Source organism: Phodopus roborovskii, unplaced genomic scaffold (genome assembly GCF_943737965.1).
Source record: "Phodopus roborovskii unplaced genomic scaffold, PHOROB, whole genome shotgun sequence".
Classification (NCBI taxonomy): domain Eukaryota; kingdom Metazoa; phylum Chordata; class Mammalia; order Rodentia; family Cricetidae; genus Phodopus; species Phodopus roborovskii.
Window position 1 is genome coordinate 34,703,861 of NW_026126469.1, and position 24,565 is coordinate 34,728,425.

The 24,565-nt window shown below is 36.8% G+C and overlaps 1 protein-coding gene across 7 annotated transcripts in view; it reads left to right on the forward strand.

The window, feature by feature from the left end:
- Positions 1-24,565, forward strand: part of Cblb (Cbl proto-oncogene B) — a 173,249-nt gene that overhangs the window by 74,608 nt on the left and 74,076 nt on the right. For all 7 annotated transcript variants that reach the window (XM_051191606.1, XM_051191601.1, XM_051191605.1 and 4 more), the window contains exons 4-5: positions 6,208-6,354; positions 22,096-22,252. In XM_051191606.1, coding sequence (XP_051047563.1) covers positions 6,208-6,354; positions 22,096-22,252 — 304 coding nt within the window. The remainder of the gene's footprint in view (positions 1-6,207; positions 6,355-22,095; positions 22,253-24,565) is intronic.

Sequence of the window (24,565 nt, forward strand, 5' to 3'; positions counted from 1 at the left end):
TCAGTTCCTAATGTTCCATTCTCTGAGAAAAATAAATAAATAAATATTCTGTGTTCTGATCATTTCTGTCTGGATCTCATCATACTCACAACTTTCCACTTAGTTTATGGATCTTTCATTGCACGTTATCTTTTATCTAAGGAGTTGAAAGAAGTGTGCTCTCCTTGCTTTCTTGCACTAATTAATAGTCTGGTCTACATTTTAAAGATTTATTACGAAGGGATTCTATCACAGATCACATTTCATCAAAAGAGGCCCAATACTAAAGAAAAGAAGGGTTTATGTTATTGAGGGAATTTTAAAAAAGATTTTAAACCAGATAAAAGTAGGAGTAATCATATTATGCTTCAGTAGATATTCATTTGTGGAAATCGGCAAAGATAAGTTGTTAATCCTTCTTTGGCACTGATGCAAAGTTAAAATGGCTAGCATGAAAGAAACATTTAACAGCTTTATTGAATTCGTAAGGTAAAATTTATTGCAGTCCTTGTGTGGGCAGTGCTGGCCTTATCCTAGAACTTTTCAAAGTCCTGGGGAATAGCCCTGTTGAACCACAGAGTCCTCATACCCAACCTAATCCACCTTCCCCATGGACCTACTCATCACAGGCAGTGTTCCCTTTGGAACTGTCACCCTGGGAATCTTACAATCTTCTCTCAGATGATTGCTTTCACGTGGCTTCTGGCTCTAGCTGCTCCCTTTGTTACTACTGAATGTTTTTAATCTTTGGAGGTCCCCAATCACTTTTAAGTGAAGCGATCTGTCTTCATTGTCCACAGTACTTAGACCAAGCCTGGCATGTGTTAGACATTCACAAAGGTATCTAGGGCAAATGATTGAGTGTTATGTATGTGTCGGCTGCTTGCTAGTTGTTCCTGAGTAAGGACTGAATGCTATGGTATTCCTAAGGTGTATACTGTTCTCCATGGCTATCAGTTATATAGATGATATTCATACTAAAATGGGAAGAAAAGCCACATCAACCTTCTCAGACTTATACATATTAGTCACTTTGCCCCATGCATCACTTAAAACAAAAAAACCTCAGTGGGGCAGTCTATTATGTAATATTTCAAAATGACTAAGTCCAAAGACTTAGTAACTTAGGACCTACCATCAGAGTAAGGATATGACTCTGGTCATAACAGACTGCAGAGCCAAACTCTCAAATGTAGAGTATTTGAATGATTCAACCATATGTATTCAAATGTCTTTTAAAAACTCGTTTAAGTATATTAGTTTTGAACATAACAGCATAATTTAATTTTTGAGTGTTTCTGAGTAGAATGATCATGAAGTGTCCATTTGTAGCTTTCCTCCTGAGCAGAATCCTTGCTTTGATAGCCTTTACCTTAATGGTGGAAACTTGTATATCACACATAGAAGAGAATGCTATGTAGAGGTCTAAGGATGCCCAGTGCCCAGATTCAGGCTCTAGAAATTGGAGCTTGGCTTTTGTTGTAGCAATCTTCTAGGTTGATTTAGTTATTTTCTTTTTAAAGTTTCTAATCAGTTTTCATATTTAATGGGTTAGTATTTTAATAAGCATACAAAAGAATGAAATTTGTTGTGACGATTTCCCACTTATCATTACACTTTGTTTTCATCCCCACTCTCTTCTTTATCCTCATCCCCTTCTGCCTGGTCTGCTTCCACTCCCAAGTCAGCCATCAGCCCTCAGTTCCCAGGAAGCTCGTTGATGTAGATAGACTGAAGATGGTCCTAATGCCTTTGTTCCAGTCTAAGTTGTTTCTGGGCACACTCCTCACTTGTCTTATGGCTTGAAGTAAACACTACATCTTCAGTGGTAAACAGTTGCTGGACTCTTCTGCTTTTTTTCTTCTGGTGCTGTGACTAGAACCAAAGCCACCAACCTTCAGTCCCCTTAGAGGTCTTGACAGCTTTTAGTATTTGGGCAGAGGAATGAGTAATAATCAGTCTTATTTCAGACAGTCTGGTCTCTTCTTAATAATAGACTGTTCTGAGGAGGAAGGAATGAAAGCCATGGCTGACGTCAGCCATGTCTCCCTGCTCCCTTGGGAATGAGAGTACCGAAGGTCAACAACGGGTGGAACCCCTCTAAGCCTGTCTTGGAGGCACTAAGTCACAGATTCAGTAGAAATTACTCCTCAGCTGGCCATGAGTTTCCTTCTGAGTGCCTATATTTATATGTTTTCTGTGCTGCTTGGGCTTGTGTTCACTTTGTTTCCCCCTTGGAATGTGAGAATTGAATTATTAATAGTTTTTGATAAAATCTGATCCCCCGTTTCTTCTACCCAGAGGAGCACGTTCTCCTGAAGTTTGAACTTCACTAATTAAATGTCTTTTAAAGTGTTTGCCTAATTTAGGTTTTATTTCCTCCTTGCATTATGACAGCTATTTCTCCGATGGGACAGACGATCCAACAACATGTAATCTCACTAGATCATATGCATTGTACATCTCTCATGTTCAGTGGATGCCATAAATGAAAAAAGTGGTCATTGATTAATTTTCTATATTACATAGTTAAGTCTTAATGGCCATGATTAGGATGTACTACCTCACCCGCCCTGGTATGTTTTATTGTAATGTCCTCTTTGTGTGTGTGTGTGTGTGTGTGTTTTTTTTTTTTTTTTTTAATCCCAGAATCAAACTGTATTTATTCTTTGTCCTTCATGATATTGGCTAGAGCCATCTAAACTACTTGGACTTATTCATAAACAATGAAGTGATATCAATTTAAGCCATTTATTCATTCCAATTCAGCTGTATATTTTTGATGCACCTTCCACAACTTTCCTTAAGTTTCAGAGAACTTGATTCACACCATTGAAAAGGGATAACTGTTGGAGACTGAATTTAGAACAGAAGGGTGTCCTGCAGCTTAACTGATGACCTTGATGTTATGGATGAATTAGGCACAGTTTTCAAAAAAACAGTAAAACTGCCTTTACTTTCCTTTTCTTGTTTGTTCATTTATTTTTACACCTTCCCTCCTTTTCAGCCTCCTGCAATGTTGATATCTTCAGTAGTTCTATTCAGAACTAATATCTACTTTCTGATTGGTATTTCAAAATACCTTTACTCAGAAAAACATACACACACACACACACACACACACACACACACACACGAAAAAGTTCTTGGCTCATATTTTAATGGGTAATGGAAGATAAATAGTATTGAGGACATTTTCTTGTAAATGAAAGCATTCATAATGCAAAATTCTTTGTAAGTGACCTTAGAATTATATTTGTAATACCATTATATTGTGGTCTTTTTGAACAGATTTTTTTTTTGTGTGTGTGAGTTGGGGCAGGAGAGCTTGTAATTAGTAATCATGAAAGCCAGTGTTAATTAGTCATTATTTCTGATCATATGACGGCAAATCAGGTGGCTTTAGGAAAAGCTGCCTCACTGGAATGTTTGTATGATAGGAACAAGTATCTCAGCCTCAGAGAACATGCTTAGGGAGGCTTTTTTCTTCCCCAGTATTAGATGCTTAGAAGTAAATGTAACTTTGTAATTTATTGGAAGCTAGGATGTTACTAAAAGCTAGAGGTCTATAATAGAGAGTATGGTGGGTATATTGTGTCAATAAATTTAAATAGTAATAAAAGATTTAATTAACCTTATTGAATTATAAGCCTCACAAATCAATTTTTTTGGCAATAAGTTCCCAAAATGATCATTTACATATTTGTAGGGTATGTTTAAATATAATAAAACTCTGGATTATATGGAAATTAAGAGACCATGGCACTAGTGGCTCCAGATACCTTTAACAAGACAAGTAGGAGTTTCTTTAAAAAAACACAGGTCAAGTGTATTTTTTTTTCTTTATCTCAGGTCATTTAAAACAAGACTGACAAAATTTATTGAACCATTTGCAGGTTTAAAAACAATGGATCTATGCACACAAAGAAACAAGGAGTAGTTATTCATGTATGTACTAGTGACCATTAGAGCCCGTAGTTTTAAAATTATACAGTGTTCATGTTTCTATTTTATATGTTGAATGTCTCTTCCGTCTCCTGTGGCTCATATAGCCAAAATTAGTAATCACCAACTTTATGCCTACACCTAGCAAGGGGAAATTAAAAACATTTGGATAGGATTAAAGAACAAAGACACAAGGGAATGGAGGCAAGCATTTTAGAAAATAAGGAACAGTTGATTTATCTTAATTATAACCATATTCATGTCTCTTTTTCCTTCTTATGTGTCAGCTGGAGGATTGGTGGAAAACTAACCCACTCATCTAATAAGAGGACTTAATTCACTGCAGGTTTTCTAAGGTTGCTCTTTTCTCTAAGCATGGATCTTGAAGGTTTTTACAGTTGAGGTTGAGCACACTTGGATACTTTTATAGAACAGAACATTTTGCTTTTCATCTCCTAGAATCCATGTCTTAACACCTGCTGTCATTTTAATCTGGATGGGTGGGCAGACATGGGACAGCCAGCTCAATCTTAAAGATTCTGCTGAGTATCATATTTGCTCTTGAATGAGGTTGTGTTGAGCACCAGTGTGGATGCATTTCAGGAAATGAAGAGTTGTGGACAGTGATAGTGAATCTGCAGATTGCTAACTTCTGACTCCTTCGAAATGAAACTTCATAGATAATGTGTGTTATGAGACTACTTGGCACTTTTCTTAAGGATGAGTATATTATGACAACTGTGTGTATGCCTATTGTTTCCTTTTTATTTTTACTCTGTCACTTCTTGAATATCTATATTTTTTCTCTGTTCATCTTATGTATCTTCAAAAGTGTTTTAGGAAGCAAACCGCCCATGGGTTCATGTTACACTATCTCTTCTAAGCATGTTTTTTGTTCTTTGTTTTTTGTTGTTGTTGTTCTTGTTTTTCTGTTGTTATTAACTAAGATTTAAGAGGAAAAAAATAGGCAAAGAAGCATGATTTTTAGTGACAGACATTTGTAAATACAAGGTTTTACATATTCCAAGTTAAATCACTCTCTATATTTCATGTGTATTTCATGTATGCACTCAAAGTGGTTTAAAGCCTCAAAGTAGAAGGAAGTTTTACGGTGTGTGTGTGTGTGTGGGGGGGGGGGGTGGTGTGGTGTATGTTGGTTGAGTTCTGGCTGGTAGTTGTGAGTTAAAAAGAATGTAAAATCAAATTAAACTTACTTTAAAATAATTTTGTTTAACATTTTGTGTTTCGTTCACTAGCTTTGTCATTATCTTGCACTGGCATTGAGGACCTTTCAACATAGTTTATGTCATAAAGTTAATGACATAACTTTGAGAGTAGTTGCAGGTGGTAGTGCTGCTTTGGCCTATAAAATATATTTTAAATTACATTGGAATCCCCCAAAATGTGGGAATTAGAATGGAGAATCCCAGCATTAATTTCTTGCTTACTCATCTTTTCTCATCCTGTTGCCACATCATACTTTTGAGACATTTCGTTCTACCTGTTTCGGCTCTCCTTCACATTCCCTCATAATGAGGGAAATATGTTAGAATGACCCAGGGAAGTCTGCAAATGTTTGTTTTCAACCCCTTCACAAAGACATCTTCTTTGTAGGTAGATGAGGCCAGTGAATTCAGAGACACTTTGGCTCATTCATTTGGTTTCCTTCATGTCTAGTACAAATGAATGTGCTCTCATCCCATTTCCTGTCACATCTTTCCCTTTACCGAGCTCCAGAGAACCAAAGTGATAAGCATCCTCTGAAAGCTTTGCTTGTGATGCTTTCAGCACCCTCTCCTCTCCTCTCCTCCCCTATCCTCTCCTCTCCTCTCCCACCCTCTCCTCTTCCTCAGGATATTCGTGTGCCATGCAATTACATATCTTCCTGGACTCCCCTCTAGTGGCATATTTTCCCCCTTCTCTGGGTAGCAATAGCCCCCTCTCATTTGTGTTTGGCATTTGTAGTTGTGTATGCCATCCATGACTTTATCTTTTTCATTAAACTGTGAGCTTAATGAATGAAATTACACAATTTTTCCTGTATATGTTTCTGTTAAATGAATATATAGGTAAAGGATCAATAAAAACCTGTTAGGAATGTAATTGTGCAGTGAACATTATTTTAGTTGGATTTTCAGGTTGAGACCAACTTATTTTTAGGTTCATGACTGATTCCTAAGACTCAGATTGATATATACAGAATTTACATGGCTTAACCTAAATTTTCATTAAAGGTTACATGCATCTATTTACCTCTCTTCATTTTTTTTTTCCCTTGTACAGACGGAATCTCACAAAATTGTCCCTTATCTTCAGTCACATGCTGGCAGAAATTAAGGCAATCTTTCCCAATGGCCAGTTCCAAGGAGATAACTTCCGTATCACAAAAGCAGATGCTGCTGAATTCTGGAGGAAGTTTTTTGGAGACAAGTAAGTGAATATGGATCCATCTTTCTCGAGTGAGCTCTGCATGCTCCATAAGTGTTTTCCCACTGAGCTTTGTCCCCCAAACCTTGCTAAGTGTTTAGAATGGTAATTGTTCCTGTTGTGGTCATCATATGTGTAATAATGCAACATATAGTTTTTGTTGTTAGAGTATATGTCAGAGATTAGACAGAATTATGTGTTCTGAGAGAACTTTTTCAGTTTATTAGCTCTGAAAAGCAGAGACATAAAATAATTCATGTGTATAATTTCATATATATATATATGGGAATATTTACTTTCAAAAACATAAATCAGACTGTGGAGATAGCTCAACAGAAAGTGCTTGCTGTGTAGGCAGGAAACAACAGCTTGAATTCCCAGGATCCACATAACTGTTGATGGGAATGGCAGCCCACCTGTAACACCAATATGCTAAACATGGAGATGGAATTCTAAATCAAGCTAACAGGCTACATTAACTGAGTTGGTGAGCCCAGGGTAATGTGAAATGTGAGAGACCCTGCCTCATATATAAGGTGGAGATTGATTGAGAAAGTCATACTCAGGCCTCCTCATATATGAATACACACACATGCATCCACAGATACAAACATGGAAATATATACCATATACATGCACAAAAAAGAGAGAGAGGCTTCTGATGTGGAATATTAGTTTAAGATGTATTACATTCATCTATGCTATAGAATATTTGTTTAATGATGCAAAGATGTGTTGCATTCTTTTATGTTGCATTTGTTGAACTTTGTAAAACTGTTACTTTGTCTGCCTAAAACACCTGATTGGTCTAATAAAAGCTGAATGGGCAATAGCTAGGCAAGAGAGAGAGAAAAAGCAGGGCTGTTGGGCAGAGAGACTAAATAGAAGAAATCTAGGGAAAAGGGGTAAGGAGTGAGAAAAAGAGAAGGAGAGGACATCAGGGCCAGCTACCCAGCCACACAGCCAGCCACAGAGAAAGAAAGATATGTAGAATAAAGGTAAGAAGCCCAGAGGCAAAATGTAGTTAAAGAGGAACCAGATAATTTAAGTTAGAAAAGCTGGCTAGAAACAAGCCAAGTTAAGGCTGGGCATTCATAAGTAAGAATAAATCTCTGTGTACTTATTTGGGAGCTGGGTGGCAAATAGTTAAAACAGAAAAACGAAACTACAAACTTCTTCCTAGAGGAGGTATATGTTAAGATTAGAAAAGATGTTTTACAATGAGGTGCAAGAAACTCCTTGATTCACCCAGCCACCCTTTCTGTGTGTGCATTATTTCCAAAAGCCCATTCATTATATTTGAACAAAAGCTATGTTGCCAGTGTCATCACATAGCTGCCAAATGAAGACAGTGAAGATATTTCTCATAAACACTTCTTACTCAGATAAAAATGTCCATGAGCAGGGTAATGTTTGGATCTAATGTATGAATTCATCATAATTCATGTAAACTATGAAAACTTGGTGGAGCATCCCTGACAACAGGAGACAAATGTCTTCTCAGGTGACTTTGTAAGGCTTCCTTTACAAAGGGCATCTTCACGTGCTCTTGATGGAAGAGGTATACTGCCCAGTGGAGAGGAAGACTGATGGCTTCTACATTGATGACGAGGTTTTGAAACTGGGTGGATGTGTCTTGCATAAATCGTGAAGTTATACATGCTAAGTATGGCTATGCTTTGAGATGCTCAATGCTTTCATCCTGGTGGTTTGTAGTATTGGTTTAATCTTTGTCTTTTCTTTTATATATTGGTTGGTTAATGTAGCTGCTACTACAACTAGAACATACTTAGATAGAGCAGTAATGTTAATAGACACACAACATTTTTGTTCCAAAGATACATTTTGGTTTTCTGTTTGAGAAGGGCCTTACTATGTAGCTTAGGCTAGCCTGAAAGTTGAGGTCCTTGTTAGGCTGGCTAACTCTCACGTGCCAGCATCACAGGTGTGTGCCACCATTCCTTGTTTGGCTTCAAGTCAATATTGAATTCTATTTTTCCAGTGCTATATTAAAATGGACTTCTTGTATGAAAGGAGAAGATTCCATTTTATTCCAATAGTATGGACATTTTGTGTTGTAGAAACCCAGCTTTTCATAACATTTCTGTATCCAGTGAGTGATTAAGAGTCATAGTCATCTACTAATGCAAACTACGAAGCAGAGGGTATACTCATGAATATGGATAAGCAGTGCAAAGCAGACATGCAAGTTCTGGAAGAATACCAGCATTTGCAGCCCTGAGAACCCAGGGCAAACATAGTGACTTTCAAAATAGTATTTCTCTTCCAGCTTCTGAAAATGCATAGAACAAGTTAGTTGTTCATGAAAATTCACTCCAAAAACTGAAAATTATACTTTGTTGTAAAATGCTTTGTTAGGATGTTCCTGAGTAATGACAATTTTGCTCATATTTTTTAAAAGTCATGTTTACTTTGCTGACACCACACAGTACAGTGAATTATGAATTTTAGACAGCTTGGGTTTCCTCTGTTTAGCCACAGACACCAATGGGCTGCTATTGTGTAGATCTGTTCTGTCAGAAAATTATTTAAGCTACAGGTCCACTGTTGTCCCTGTCCCCAATCCTCCTGCCAAGTCTACTGACTTGGAAGAGACTTTAACACTTTTTGTGTGAGCATACAATTTCAAGGTGCTTCTAGAACTGTTAAGAATAAAACTAGAGTTATAAAATGAGCAACACCTTTGCAAGATTATTGGAGACGCCATCTCTGCATTCTCTGTTGGTGGTTATTCTGCATTTCCCTGTGTCTTCTGAATTCATGAACAGTGCATGAATAGTGTAACTTCCCATGGACTCAATTCTTTCTCTTCCTCAGATAGCCCTTATTTACTTGGTCCTCATCTTCAAGAATTCCTGTCACTTACCTTTTAGAGTGATAATAAGCGGGAACTATTTCATTTAATCTAACCAGACTTTACAAATCAGAATGGAATTGTTTTAAAAAAAAAAAAAACAGATCCATAGGAGGATGTTTCTGCAAACTGATTGTAAATATATATATATTCCTTAAAGCATATTATTATGGTTTACACCCCTGAAGAGATACAGTCATCTTTAGCAAAACGTTAAGAATGAATTAAAATAGATGAATTAAGATAGAAAACAAGCCATTCTTCATAAGACTTAATGATATCCTAAAATATAATTTCAGGTCAGACCTTATGAAAACAGGGACTAAGAAAGCAGCTTTCAAATCTATCTGCCTAACCCCTCTGTCTGAGGCTCAGCATAGCAACCAATAGGCCCTGTCTGCCAGAGCACCTTAGTAAAACAAGATGGGCATGACAAAAGGAAGAGAAAATCATTGCACTTCTCAAGTTTTTATGCAAACACATTTAGTGTTTCAAAAGTTTACTGTTTGTTGCCTTTACTTCCTTTTTCTGTTCACTAGGAGATAATAGAAGCATATAGGAAAGTAACATTATTGAATACATTTGTCAATGTAAGTCTTACAAAATCATACAATATCAGACCAAATCTTCATATTCTGGAATATTCTTTATAATCTGGGCAAGGGGGAGGTGACTCATATTGTTAATCCCAAATCATTTTCAGTCTGGCAGATTTCCTAACTCTCACAAGTGTATAATTGCCTAGGAAAGAAGGCAGAGTGGTGAGGAAGGCAGCAGAGAGGATATGGGAAGGGATGGAGGGATGGAGGAATGGAAGAGGACAATATGCGAGGGTCAGGGAGAAGAGGAGGGGCTAAAGTGTTCACACTCTGTGGAAGCTATTTTCCTAAGCAGGATCAGTAGCTAATAAGATTTCATCAATGGGTCCTGAGCAAATTATTATTCAGCAAGGACAAATGAACTACTGTCTTTGACTTCTCTAATGGGCCCATGGCCATTTTGAAGTTTTGACCCTCCCCCTCCCCTGACTTGCTGTAACAGCCTTTTTATTGGAACCTCTGTCTTCCGTAACAGCGTCTGAGACCAGTGAGATGTGTAGGAGGAAGCAGAAGCAATCATTCCATGCATCAGCCAGAACTGCTTTCAGAAATATTGGCTCTGAGCTCAAGTGTAAGGCTCCAAGCTTTAGGATTTAGGAAAGGTTAAGTGATCTCCTTTTCTCTTTTCTTTCTTCTTGCCCCCTCTGATTCACCCACTCTCAGCTCTCACACTCAGATCATCTGCAAAGAAACAGCTAGCCAACAGTTCACCAGTATTTCCCCCTTGCACATTTCTCTGTTTTCGCACTTCACTTTATTAATTTTCCTACCACTGCTTGGGTGGCTAGTCACGCATGGTGTGCCCAAACACTTTAGATGCTTTCCTGACAAACTTTTATCTAAACTGTTTTTCCACATTCTTATTGGCCAGGTATCCAGGTTCCCATCCGTTCTTCTAATTTACAGGAAACTCTGATATGTTCATTCCCATTTCCCAGTTGAGACTCTTCCAAGAGACTAGACAGTCCATTTGAAGACTCTCATTTAACTTTGCTTTTGAGAGCCTGTTATATGTCTTAGAATGTGTAGGCACTAATATTTATTAGCAGACTGTGTGCATTTCTATCTTTACTATTTTATTAAAATCACTTGGGTAATGATCATCCTTTCATTTAGTTTCTGAGCTTCATGAGGTCAGGTTCATGGATTTGTCTCTGTACATCCCTCAGCAGAGCGTGTCATTTATGTTTCCATGAGCATTGTATATTTAGTTCACAGAGTGGGAGAAGTGCAGGATTGTTTGGCTCCCTAGCCTGTGTGGGAAAAAGACAAAGCAGCTTGTTTCCTTGAATGGAGGAATGCATCTTAGATGAGAGGCTCTGTAGTGCTTGTGGGTTCTGACTGCAACATTTCCTTGCTTTGTCACTGGGCACACTGCATGGACTGTCCATGTGTCCCTTTCCCTTTGTCTAAGGTGCATGTGAGATAGTGATATTATTTATCTGTTGTCTGATGCTGCTGTGGAAAGTCATTGGGTTAGAAGCTGCCTGTAAGGAGAATGCTGCCTGGTGCATAGTGAACCAACTGTATTGTGAAGTAATTAAAGTTTTGCTCTTTGATCTTACTTCAAATACCATGTATCTATATATTTGCTGGTTCTAGAATTCATATAGTTACTCTTTGATGGAACTTCCACACCAAAAGCACACCAAAGCACACCAAAAAGAATTAAAAGTGAAAATTGAATTGTTCTAAGATTTGTATATCCCCTTGTAAAAGTGAGTTAAAGATAAAAGATCTTGCTTGCGCTTGGGGAAAAAGACCTTTTTGTAACTGATTTATTGCCTCTGCCTTTGATTTCCCATGAAAGTGGTATGGACCTTCTTTGGTTTCCTGTATTTACTTTTCACTTTTAATAAGAAACAAGCAAAACTTATTCCTTTTCCTTCCTATTGAGTAAGGTATATGTTCTTCTAGGCTATTAACTGTTTCCCATTGTAGAAAAGACAATCTAGTTCTCTTCGATTAATAGAGAGAGAGCATAGTTGAAACTGAGAACTTTCACAATGAAACTATACAACATGTTCACGAGGGAAAAAAATATCTAAAAACTAAAATATAAACTCAAAAAACAATTTTTGTCAAACCAGGTCCCATTATTGTCTATTTAAACAAATTGTAGTATTTTATGCCCATAAAATAATGAAAGTTAAATACAAATTGAAGAGATTTTTCCTACTGTTGTACTCATTGTCTAAAATGCAAAAAACACAAAATTATAACTTACTAAGTATAAGCATTGTTTGTTCAGTTTGAAATATAGGATATAAAAATGGTAAATGCTTAAAGTTATTATTTTGCCATTACTACAAGTAGTAAGTTGATTTACCAGAGGAACATTGGCTTCCAAGGAGAGTGTATATTGTAGAGAATGTACATTTACTAACAACATATCCACCCAGCCTCTTGCTAGGGATGCAGGAGTATGGCTGACTTACTCTGGTATCTGGTTAGTTCAAAAGAAAGGAACATGGGAAATTCAGTGTTTTATAAATACATTGTCTTCCCCTCTTTTTTTCTTTATTCTTCTCTTTGAAAGAAGTGATATTCAGCATCATCTTAATAAAAAGAAGAACACATTTACAGGGTAGATCTAGATTAGGTACCCTTACAAAATCAACAAAACAGAATAATGATTTTATTATGTTACAGGGATTAATGCCATTGTTGGGCAGAGGATGTTGTGGCTTTATTGACAGATGATCAGCCGAACTACATTATATTCAGAATGGTCTTGGTGACTGTGGAATTCAAACAAGGGAGGGTGGGTTCTGCTCCCTCAAGGGCTCCCCTGGCTCAGGACTGAGCACACTCAACTCTGCTGGCTCTCTCTCCACTATACTGTATTTTGAAACCTCTGCCTGTTGCTTTCTTTGCACTTTTATTTCTTATGCAAAGCCAACTTTCAAAGCTCAATTGTTTAGGTCCCTAAGAAAAATTCAAAACCATTGGTAAATTTTAAGTGGAAGGGTGTTCAATTTATGTGCTAGGTGGATCACAATATGTACAGTGTGGTTAAGTAATGTGAGCAATGGTATTCAAATCTTTATGGAATTCTTTATTGCAAACTTATTATGAAGTACTTTTCTAGCATAGGCTATTACTCAGTCTTTTACCTATATTTGTGTGTGTGTGTGTGTGTGTGTGTGTGTGTGTGTGTGTATATATATCTTATATATCTGCATCACTATACTAATGCATTTATTTACCACATGCATAACACAAATGGAGTGTCATGCTATAATCTAAAAACTTTAAATTATATACAAGAATAATGTTGACAAATTATTCACATCCTGGAAAAGGATCATTTGTGTATATCCTCTAGTGTGTATGATAACCACCTACACCTAAGGTTCGTTGTAACATCTTTATACATGCCCATTTATGCACTTTGTTCAGGTTCATTCCTTTACTCTCTCTGCTACCTATTCTATTCCCCCAAATCTTCCTTCTACTTTTTCATCATGTACCTACATGCACGCGCGCGCGCACACACACACACACACACACACACACACACACGAGAAAGTGAAAAATAAAGAGAGATATGGAGACAGGATGAAAAAAAGACACTGTTGTAGATGATGGTCCACAGGAAAAAGCTACTTGAGTAGGACCTGCGCTTTATTAAGTAAGACAAAGATGAAAGGAAAGAGTTACACCTGAAGCACCCATCTGCAATTTTTTTTTTAGCTTTTGATACCTTTTTTAATTTTGAGATACTATTGTTTGTGCTCATGTTTTTTTTTTCCTTTACTCCCTTTTACTTCCCTTTCTCATCTTCTCTTCCATGCTTCCTCCCCTCCCCCTTCCCTGTCTATATACTTCCCTTTCTCCTCATCTCCATCCCTCACCCCATCTTCCTACTCCTTCTGTGTATGCATTTCTTAATGACAAAATACATTAGTAACATTTGGTGACATCACTAATGTTTACTGAATGAGGGCTTGATATTAAGCTAATCACTTAAGCACCTAAAATTGTGTCTCCAAACTGTTTGTGAAGTATAGTTTAGAAAAATCCCTGTGTAACCTCTATGTAAAACAAAATCCAAAAGAGAAAGAAATGATATGATTATATTTGCTTTCCAAAAAAATTTAAGTGACCAAAAACATTCCATCCCACAAAATTCCATAATTTTTTTCTCCTGGATTCTTGTCAGTTAGTTTTGAGTTGATTCATTAAGAAAAATATTTAAGATTCACTCATTTCATTCTCAGAAATTCTTGTACTTTTTTACTTTTTGAATCGTTAATCTTAAGAAAGTTGAAATCCAGTACTTTAAAATGTGTTTCTATAATAGTTTATAGCTTCATTATAATATTAAATGTTTCAAAATATCTGAAATAAATTGCAATATACTAAGGAAGAGACCTCATATTAAAATATTGCAAGAAAAACTGTTATCTTTGGAATCAGAGATCTTGTTTGCTAAACCCTGGGAGCCTTCCTACCATTCCTCCTTTGTCTTGGATGTTTTGACACTGGTAGGAGGATGGAAGAGAAGAAGGCAGGGAATTGGGGGATTGGTGGTTTTATCCTTGTAAGTCACAAGCACTATTCCAGCTGGTGACTGGACAAGCATGTATATTACCCATTATAAAACATCTGGGCTTCTTAAATTTCAGTCAGTCTCGACATCACTAAGATCCCACCGTGTGTGGGTACCACTGGGCGTCCTCATAGAGAGAATTAAGGCTTGGGGAGCACATGTAAAAGACAGCTGATGCTTCCATCACTGTCTTGTTGTGAGTAAAACACATCTTTTTTTCTGACCCAGAAGCCTGGAGTCTTCAGCTAGCATCAATGAAACTGGAAATTAATTCCTTGGGAGCTTGGAAGGTTAGCATCCCAGCCTCTGTGGCACCTTAAAATCACTTTTAGCTGGTAGGAAAACTATTCGACTTAATAGTAAAGTTAATTGATTTTTTTTTTACAGTCAGCATATGGAAATACATTACTGACTACTAAATATTCATCACTGGCTGCTAAATATTAATATTATGTTTCAAATGTTGATTATTACTGTGAAGGATAGTAAGTACCTGTTTCTCCTCTTTAGTTCTAGGTTTGCCCATTTGTTACTCTTAAGTGATAAAGCGGTGTTTTATCCCTGGCCTGTGCCTCAGGCCTGTAATCCCAGCTCCTCAAGAGCATAAGGCAGGATAATTACAAATTGAAGGTGTGCCTGGGCTATGGAGACAGTTAATGTCCATCCTAGGCAATTTAATGAGACCTAGTCTGAATGTAGAAGGGCCTTATGCTATACCTAATTATGCTCAGTGTGTAGGTTCTCCTGTCAAGGTCTTAAAATATTGCTGGATGCCCATTTGTTTTGCTTTCTTGCTTAGACTTCTAATAGGCTTCACTCATTGCTTACTGAGTTAATTGGCCAGTATTGAGAGATTTAAGAGGAATTCTGTTTTATTATTTGTGTGTGTGTGTGTGTGTGTGTGTGTGTGTATCTGTCTGTGTCTGTAATACTGAGCAAGCACATTGTTGAAAAGAAGATAATTTAAAAACATTGCTCAAATTTCTGTGACATAATTTCTTAATTTTAATGTGTATATTTTTTAAATTTGACTCAATCTGACTATAGCTCATCAAAGGCTGCTTGCTTTGAACATGAACAGTTGCATGCCATGCACTTTCCACATGTTAATGAACTTTCTGAGGAAATATAATGAAGACCAGTTGTACTTTAGGAAGACATGAACAAACACTCAGTGTCTTAAGACTAGAGTTTGCTGCTCTGTGGTCCATGGTTAGGAAATGGAAAAATTATACCAGGAATTTTAATGCATTTTAATAAGTGGTGTATTTGCAGCCTCTCTGCCTAGTCCTTTGTACTAATAACCATATTTCAAAAATAAATATGAGTGTCACAGTGTTGATTTAGAATTGTCTTTAGTGAATTCTTATTCTCCTGGTTAATAAAAACAATTGAAAAATTGACTTGGAAGCATGATGAACATTTTATTAGAGTTTGAAAGAAAAAGAATAGAGCAGGCAAGCTAAAAATCTCAGCAGTTGCCACGAGTAGGAAACTGAAGAAGAGGAAGACAGAATCATACCTTTTAAGTTAGGATCCAAGAAAGCAGGCAGGTTCAGCCACAGAGGTCAGCAAGAGCTACATTGCAAAAAGGATCAGGGCATGTGTTTCTAGGAGAGTCAAAATGTCCAGAAGGTCATTGAAGGAGACTTCTTATTAATAAAGGAAAAAGTCCTCCCCACTATAAAAAACAGGAGTGAGTATAGGCTGTGAGAGCAAAAGCTACCTGAATGATTTTATTGTGAAAGTATTTCCTGATTTCTGCAAATGTAGATTTCTGAATATAGATATCAGACTGGCAAAAAGTAATGGTCCACTCTATTGAGTGTCACGGGCTTGTTTGTATAGGAAGAATACATATCACAAATGCTGTCTGTGACTTTCCTGTGGAAGTTGAGAAGTGATTAGATCTAACTATGAACATCTCTAGTAACCATGGTTATGTCCTGTGAAATATGAGTAGTCCCGAGGCATCTATTTGACCACAGTCCTTCTGATGTGCTCTTTCTGGAAAACAATTGGTTTTCCCTTATTGATGGAGCAGCAGAGCAATGAGAGCCTGATAAGAATCTATTTTCATATTCTTCAAGAAATGCAGTCATTACAAAAAGATTGGATTTAAGTAATAACTATTTACAAAAGTGTCAGCAGACGTAGGAATCAGAGTTCTAATATTCTGCCTCCATAATGAAAAAAAAAAAGTAAAATCAAACGTACCAGACAACTTCTGAACACCCTCTTACAGTCTGCACAAAGCTAGCTTCAATTTAGAAGTGCTAACACTGAATGTCTGTTTGGTAAGGTGAATGTGCTGAAAAATTCAACAGAAACGTTAAAATAAGAAATGGGCTAATACAGGTAGGACAGATTATCTATTTAAAGCCAAAATGACACTACAAATGAGTGAACCAGAATCAATGTTTATAAACTACTGCCACAATGGCAAAACTGATAAACAACAAGTCTTGATTTCCTTGAGTTTTATTCTTAAATACTGTATTGTCTGCTCCAGTGTTCTCTTTTGATATTCAGTGGTGATTTTAATATACCATTTTAAGAATTCAACCTATAATTCAGGTTTAATGTTCATGGATAGAAACATGCATACTGTTAGGTAATGGATTTTCATGAAGTGAACACAACATTATCATTACATTCTGAAGAAGGTATGAGCATATCAGCTGCCCCTCTGTTGCTCGGAGTCCACACTTGCAGGAAGTATTTGTGCGTTTCTGATGGTTGTATTTGAGTTCAGACCTCCATCTTTAGCAGGCTCCTTAGCATTCCCTGAAGCACTTCTAGTCACTTCTGGCCATGGAGTGGTTCACCTTGCTGCACATCTCCAGTGCTTTCTAATGTCATTTATCTTTTTAATATCTTTTGAGGAGAATGGAATTTTATCATACTTTGATTTTGTTTTCTCTGATGACCGATGAGGTTGAGCCTATCATTGTATGTTTATTCAACATCTTACTATGTTGCTCCCTTTTAATTGTGTTTATAGTGTCTTCTTCATGAACACACCCTCCACCAATTCATCATTTACTTTATGCTTGAATGTTTTGGGTTCTGTTTAAATTTTATGCCTGCCCCAAATGTGTGCAGATAATGCTCTGTCTCTTCTAAGAAAACTTTGTTTCATAGTTAGCTTTAAAATACCTCAAGTTGATTTTTCTAAAGGTGTACTAGTGTCTAATGGGCAAGATTCAGTTCCTTCCCCACTTGTACCCACCAGGATCTATGAAAAACATCTTTTTAAAATCACATTTTACAAACCCTTGATGTTCTATAGAGAGCGGCTATGTATTTTTGTTTGTTTGTTTCTTAAATAGCAGTTTTGCCATTTGCTTGTCTGTCCGTCTCATCGCCACTGTGATAATGTGAAGGATACAAGCTTGCCTGTCTTCTCTTGAAGATTGTTTTATTTAATCTTGGTTATTGGCGTTTTGCCGTGAGGTTTAGAATCTGTTTGTTTCCACTGCAGCAATGCCTCCTGGGGGTTTTGACTGAGGTTATATTAAATCTATAGATCAATTTAAGGAGAAGTGACAGCCTTATAATACTGAGACTGGCAGCCTGCTGGAAGGTTATATCTCCTTAGGACTTTGCTATTTCTGACTCTGTGCATGTGTGCTGACTGTGTTCTCTGTTAACTCCCCACAGCCCAGTGTTTCATGTTTTCAGATACCATTGTGTCATGTGGAATTTTAGAGTTTTAGGTTCTAGTCCAGATTTGTAATGTTTAACATTGGACTCTTAATACCAGTAACTAAATACAAAACTAGTTTTTATTTATATATATAATAATGTGCCATGAACACATTTACATGGTAAGTATCAGTCTGTGCAATTGCAGTTGCTGAAATACAGACTGATTAACATGAACTTACTTGCTTTTGCTATGGAGCCATTACATACTGCAGCACTGTCTTAGAGAGAGGTGCTGCAGTAGGGTCTTACTGGTAGGTCTTACACTACACACCAAGCACCTTTTTAAGACCACTGTTTCTTAGACAGAATCTCATGGAAGCAGACTTCTGATGTACAGCCTTTGAACCCTGTTACCAGTTTGCCCTCTAGAAATGCTGTGTAAATTCTCCTCTTACCACATGTGTATGCTATTTCCTGTTTCCAGACACCATCACCCTTGCTCATAGTCACACCTTTGTTATGTGAAATTTCCCCTCAAGTGCTGCACATAAAACACATAGCCTTGTATGAGCTAGATACTTCATGAAATTGTTTTGTCTTCCTTTTTTTTTCTATTGATTTCCTAATGTTCATCCTTTATATCTTAAAATTTCAAGGCTTTCACATTAGACTGACACGTTTCCTCTTACACAAATAAGAACGAAGATGACTTGAGTTGTCCCTTGACCTTTGACCCACTGACCCCCTTTCCTGTTGCATCAAATTGATCTAATTCATTACTCATCTTTAAATAATAGTTACTTTTTGATATATAGATTTAAGGTATAGCATCTAATAACAGAATGATATCAAGGCCTTATTTAGCATATTGCTTTCTCTTAGGGCATTCCATGAAGCGACTTTCCCCTTTTGTAAGCCCTTAAGAGATTTCTGTATTGCAGGTAAACAATGGTCAGTTGTGAAGGAATCTCAGCTCTCAAGCTTAACTGAGATTCTAAAGATTCTGAGAGTGTATTTTGGAAGCAATGGTCTGGATTCCTACTTGTCTTGTACATTGAGCATCACTTGTGTTTGTTCTGTTAAGATGGTAAGATGACTGTGGACAAAGGCACTTAATGGCAAAGATGATCACCCAAATTTAATCCCCATGACCAATACTGTGGAAGGAAAGAACAGATTATGACAGTGTGTCTTCAGAACCCCTACCCCCCCACACACACTATCTATCTATCTATCTCTATCTCTCTCATGCATAGCACAGAGGTAAATACATGTAATAAAATGAAAACAATTCCAGTATACTTTCTGGATGTTCTGACTGCAGCTAATGAGATTTATAATGAATGACAAGCGACAAACAGAGCAGATTAAATTTTCTAGTGTGATGAGATACCGAAGCTCACATTTGCCCCTTTATGCCACTCTCTTCCCTGTCTTTGCCTATGGTCATTGCCAAGACACCCAAATGTGCACATATCAGTGAAACATCTTGCCATCAATATGTCCTGCCCCTTGCTTGATCTCATGGCCTTTGATGCTCGTCTTTGTGAAGAAAGCCAGGGTGCAAGAATTTGAAAACACAGTATTCTTTTCTTGCTTTTAAAGGCATCTTTGCACTCTACTTCTGATCTTCCCTCATATAGCCTGCCTGCCCTGCTCCTCCTCCCACCCCTACACTTAGTCTCCTCTGAGCACACAGAAGTGGGGGAAATACAGTAATGATTCTGGGTGATAAAATAGCCAAATGATGCTCTGGTTTCTAAGTCTTCTTTATCAGCTTTAATTAAGGTTCTAATGAATATGTACTTTGGGGCTTTAGGGTTTATCATAAATGAACTATGATCAAATCTTATGCCATAACTATTAGGAAAACGTCTCCTTTTTATGTTGAAAATTACTGCTCTGCAGTTGTAGGTTACATCAAAAGTTAGAAGTAGCTATATTTTATATATAGTTTTCCCCTCTGGAAAATCATGAGATATTTAAGATTGTAAGTATTGGATAGTGATAATCTTAGGGTAACATATATAAAACGTTTATCAGTGCCATTTTGTTTTGACTTTTATACTTTACATACACATAAGACTGAACTTTTCCATTCAGCCAGTTTATTTAGTTTATGCTTTTTAAGTAGAACAATGTTGTGCTTTTGCAGAAAAACGTTCTATTTATATCACTCTGTAATCAGTAGTCTTTGATCAACCATTTTCCCTTTGTTATATATGAGTTTTGTTCTTTGTGTCCGGTAAGTATTGGAATCTTTAATTTGGAATAGGAATATGTTCGTCTTAGGTATCACTTTCATGGTCACTGTACTGCAGCTGGCCTAACTGTATCACTACACTTCTCTATAAATCAATAGCTTCCTGATACTACTAGAATTTTTCCTTGTTCTTTTAAGACAGCAACAGTTTGTTAACCTTCATCAGAGTCTGACGTGTGTTTCTCTTAAATGGCATCTGATGTGGTGTCTCCCTTCAGTTCTCTGTGGTTTCCTGTTTTTTTCAGACATAGAGAAAAGTCTTTTGAGGTATTAAATGTTGTAGTTGTCTTCTTTAATGGCGCACCAGGCCTAAGCATTGCTGTAATTTCACTGTCTTGTAGGTCTGTCATTTGTTTTTCTGCTACTTCTCACACACATTCCTGTAATCTTCCCATTCTTTCCAAGTGTTCAGTCAGTAGGGTTTTCTCTTTTCTCATTTCCTATGAGTTGTATACATCCTACCTCCAAAATATATGGTGCTCAAGACCAGAGGTGGTGCCGAGCCCTTCCACAGTTAAGGGCCTCCAATGGCATTGCCATTTAGGTAGCTGTGCCCCACAATGGCTCCGAGTGACAGGCACAGTCAACACCATTTAGGAACTCGTCAAAATTATTCATTTTTGGGCCCCACCCAGAGCCACAAGAATCACTTAGGTTTCAGATTCTCTGTGACAATAAACCCTTTAAGTGACTTAATCTGTGCTACCATTTGACTGCTGTAGATAATGATAATAATTCAGAATATTCAAGTTGTATCTGTATGAGATCTTCATTGAGAAAATTGGTATTGAGCGAACCCAGGGAAATTTTACCTAATTTCTGCTTATTTTCTCTGGAGACAATGATAAAGAAAAGCCCAAGATTTAAATATGTGCTGTCTTTCTGAAGCATGCATATAGCTCTTGTATCCTGTTTTGAGACCGAAATATAAATGTTTAAAATATGAATAGTTTCTAACTTCCATCTATTCATGAATAGGAATTTGGCATTGTGAAAGGAGGAAAAGGTTGCTAAGGAACAGATAATGGATGTTACAGATTTTCATGGTGGAAAGGAGGGTGGGTGAGTAGTGGAAATTGCTGTTTGAGGAATGAGAGACAGACCTTTTCTGAATCCCTTCTGAAGTCCTCCAATGTTCTGAGGCATGACAGTACATTAAAAAAAATTGTTGCTATATGATAAATAATGAAATTTAGCAACTGCTAGATACTGAATAAACAAATTCCTACAAGATAGTTGCACTTACAAAAGAAGTTTTCAAGTTGTATTCATATGGTAGGTAAGAGAGCATGTGTCTTCTCCACAAAAAGCATGTGTCTGAGACGTGGTAGGTGATTGGTCCATAGTTAAACTGCCTTGAGTATACAAAGGAAGAGATGATGACACCTCATACTTTTACCCTCTGATATGCTTTGAGATACATCTTGATGTCTATGAACTGAATAAAAAACCAAGATTCTTGTTGTATGTGAACACCTTACACGGAGCCTGAATTATGCACAATATTTTCAACTGTGTGTGTTTGTGTGTGGTTTTTTTTTTTTTTTTTTTTTTTTTTCCACGACAGTTTCCCTTTAACAGTCCCGGCTGTTCTGGAACTCGCTTTGTAGACCAGGCTGGCCTTGACCTCACAGAGATCCGCCTGCCTCTGTCTCCTAAGTGCTGGGATTAAAGGCATACATCACCACCACCTGGCTCAAGTATAATACTATTAATGTTATAGTTTATTTCTGTTTTTTCACTAGAAGATCCATTTTCATTGACACTTGAATCATTAACTCATCTTTTTTCCTTTGCCCAGAACCATTGTACCATGGAAAGTCTTCAGACAGTGCCTGCATGAGGTCCATCAGATTAGCTCTGGCCTGGAAGCAATGGCTCTGAAATCGACCATTGATTTAACTTGCAATGATTATATCTCAGTTTTTGAATTTGATATTTTTACCAGGCTATTTCAGGTAAGATATACACTTACTTTGTCTATCTATCCCTTTCTTTCCTCTAGCTCTGTGTATGATTCTTTTTGTCACCTGCATGCAATGTACAAAAGCATATGGACAAGAACATACTTGGTAGCCACTGGTCATTCCTCCAAGTTTTAGTGTGTCCCATGTACAAGCTTGGTATATCAGGTCATGTGATCCTGGTAGTTTGCTTGCCAGTATTAGTGGTTCAGGAAAGGAATTATTTTAAACTCCTTCTTTAACTTTTTTCACTTTGCTCATTTTTAAGTCCAGTGGCTGATATATTGAAACCATTATAGGTGGGTGTTAGCCAGAGTTGGATCCCATGTATTTGGCAACGGCAGTTTTTGGATCAGAAGATAAAGGGTAAAGCTATGAATAGTTCAGTGAGCTATGTATAGTGTACTGTGGTCTCACACCACTTTACAAATTGCTTTTCTCTTTCAACAAGTTGTAACAAATATTTTTCCATCCCAACAGATATTCTTCATCAGCATATTTTTTAGTGCCTATTTGATATTCTTTCACAACTTTATCAATATTCATTTAAGAACTCTAATCAAAATTTTGTTTTTCTTTCTGCTTTGTCCAGTGATAAATTTGTGGGTTTTTTTTTTTGTTGCTTTATGACATTCATAATTATTTTACATAGATATTCACAAACAAGTGGCATAATACTGAAACAATATTTTTTTTGCTTCTTTGCTTATTGTAAATATATAAACAGAATTCCTCTAAATGCAAAAAAATAAAAATCGTGTTTTGAATTTGGCTTTGCCACTGAAATGTATATTATTTATTGGTTTCAATTCAAGACTTACAACATGAAATCATCCTTTCAATATGTTTACAATTCTACTTATAATTACAGTAAATGTGATAAGATTGGCTAGACATCAAGCTTAATTGTGTTCTGAAAATATCATTTTAATCTTGAATAGATCATGTTCTGAAAGTGATATTGTTAAATAAAATGTTAGAGTGTGACACCAGCTTCATTTTTTTCCCTATGCTGTATGATTTGTGACTTTAGTGCTAGCTGCAAAGTCGAGATGACTAACTCATTTAGTTAGAAATCACTGCATAGGATCAACTTAACATAACTCATTATCAGGAGATAAACAGACTCTGGCCAACAACAGAGTTATGGTGGATTTTACTTTATCACAATTTAGAAATTATAGCTCTACATTATATGTGGGATAAAAAAATTTAATAAAATACTATAGGAAGTATGGGCTTGCTTATTTCAAATTTTCTAATGGCTTAGTGGTTATTTTCCTGATGTCTGTTGTAAGCCCTCTTTAAATTATTTTTATAATATAATTAGAGCCGTTACTTTTAAAACATTGTAAGAAGGTTTTCAGAGGAATATTGTTACCCAGCACTAGGCATTAACTGTATAACTTGCTTCTGTGTTAAAGATTTCTCATTGTTTGGCAGAACAAAGGCTTCATTTTCAGTGGAAGCCAAATATTCTAAATGATGTTTTGATTCTTTACCTTTGATGTAGAAATCTTCTGTAATTTTCACTGTTAAACATAGCTTCCCCAACTCTTTGTTTATTGTTGTAGTTATTTGTGGTGTGTGTGTGGGGGGGGGCGTGCCTTTTTAGAGTAGACATTAAGAGCACTAAGATCTCAGTTGTATATTATAAGTATGTAGGCAGTTTCATTTTGGTTATATGCTTACCTCCTCTACCCACACTGCTCTGCATACATTGTCTGATATAGAGTTATACTTAAAGATAGCCAAGCAGCCTAAATATTCCGAGGTTTGCCTATCTGCATATTCATAGGGGTGTGAGAAAGTAAAAGCATAGATAATGTGACAGCTGTAGACATGGTTTTGTCCTACCAGCCAGCTCACCATTAGTTATAATATTTAGTCAATAGCTTGGCCTTGTTACCTGCTAGCTCCTATAGCTTAGGTTAACCCATATTTCTCGCCTATGCTGTACGATGTGGTGGCACCTTTTTCAGCAAGACAAATTCATCTCCTGCTTCCTCTGCGTAACACGGTTCAAAGCCTGTACACCAGGACAGTCTGCTTCCTTGAGATTCCGTCTAAGACACATTGGTCTTAAAAAAGCACTGGGTGTGGAGTGTGAAGCCTCACCTACCTGTCTCTTTAAGACAGTGCTGCAGTGTTTAATGGCCTCAAAACCAAAAGCAAATAAGTTCCTGTGTAATGACAGACTATTAGTCTGTATTTCAGCAACTGCAATTGCACAGACTGATATTTACCATGTAAATGTGTTCATGGCACATTGTTATATATAAATAAAAACTAGTTTTTATTTAGTTA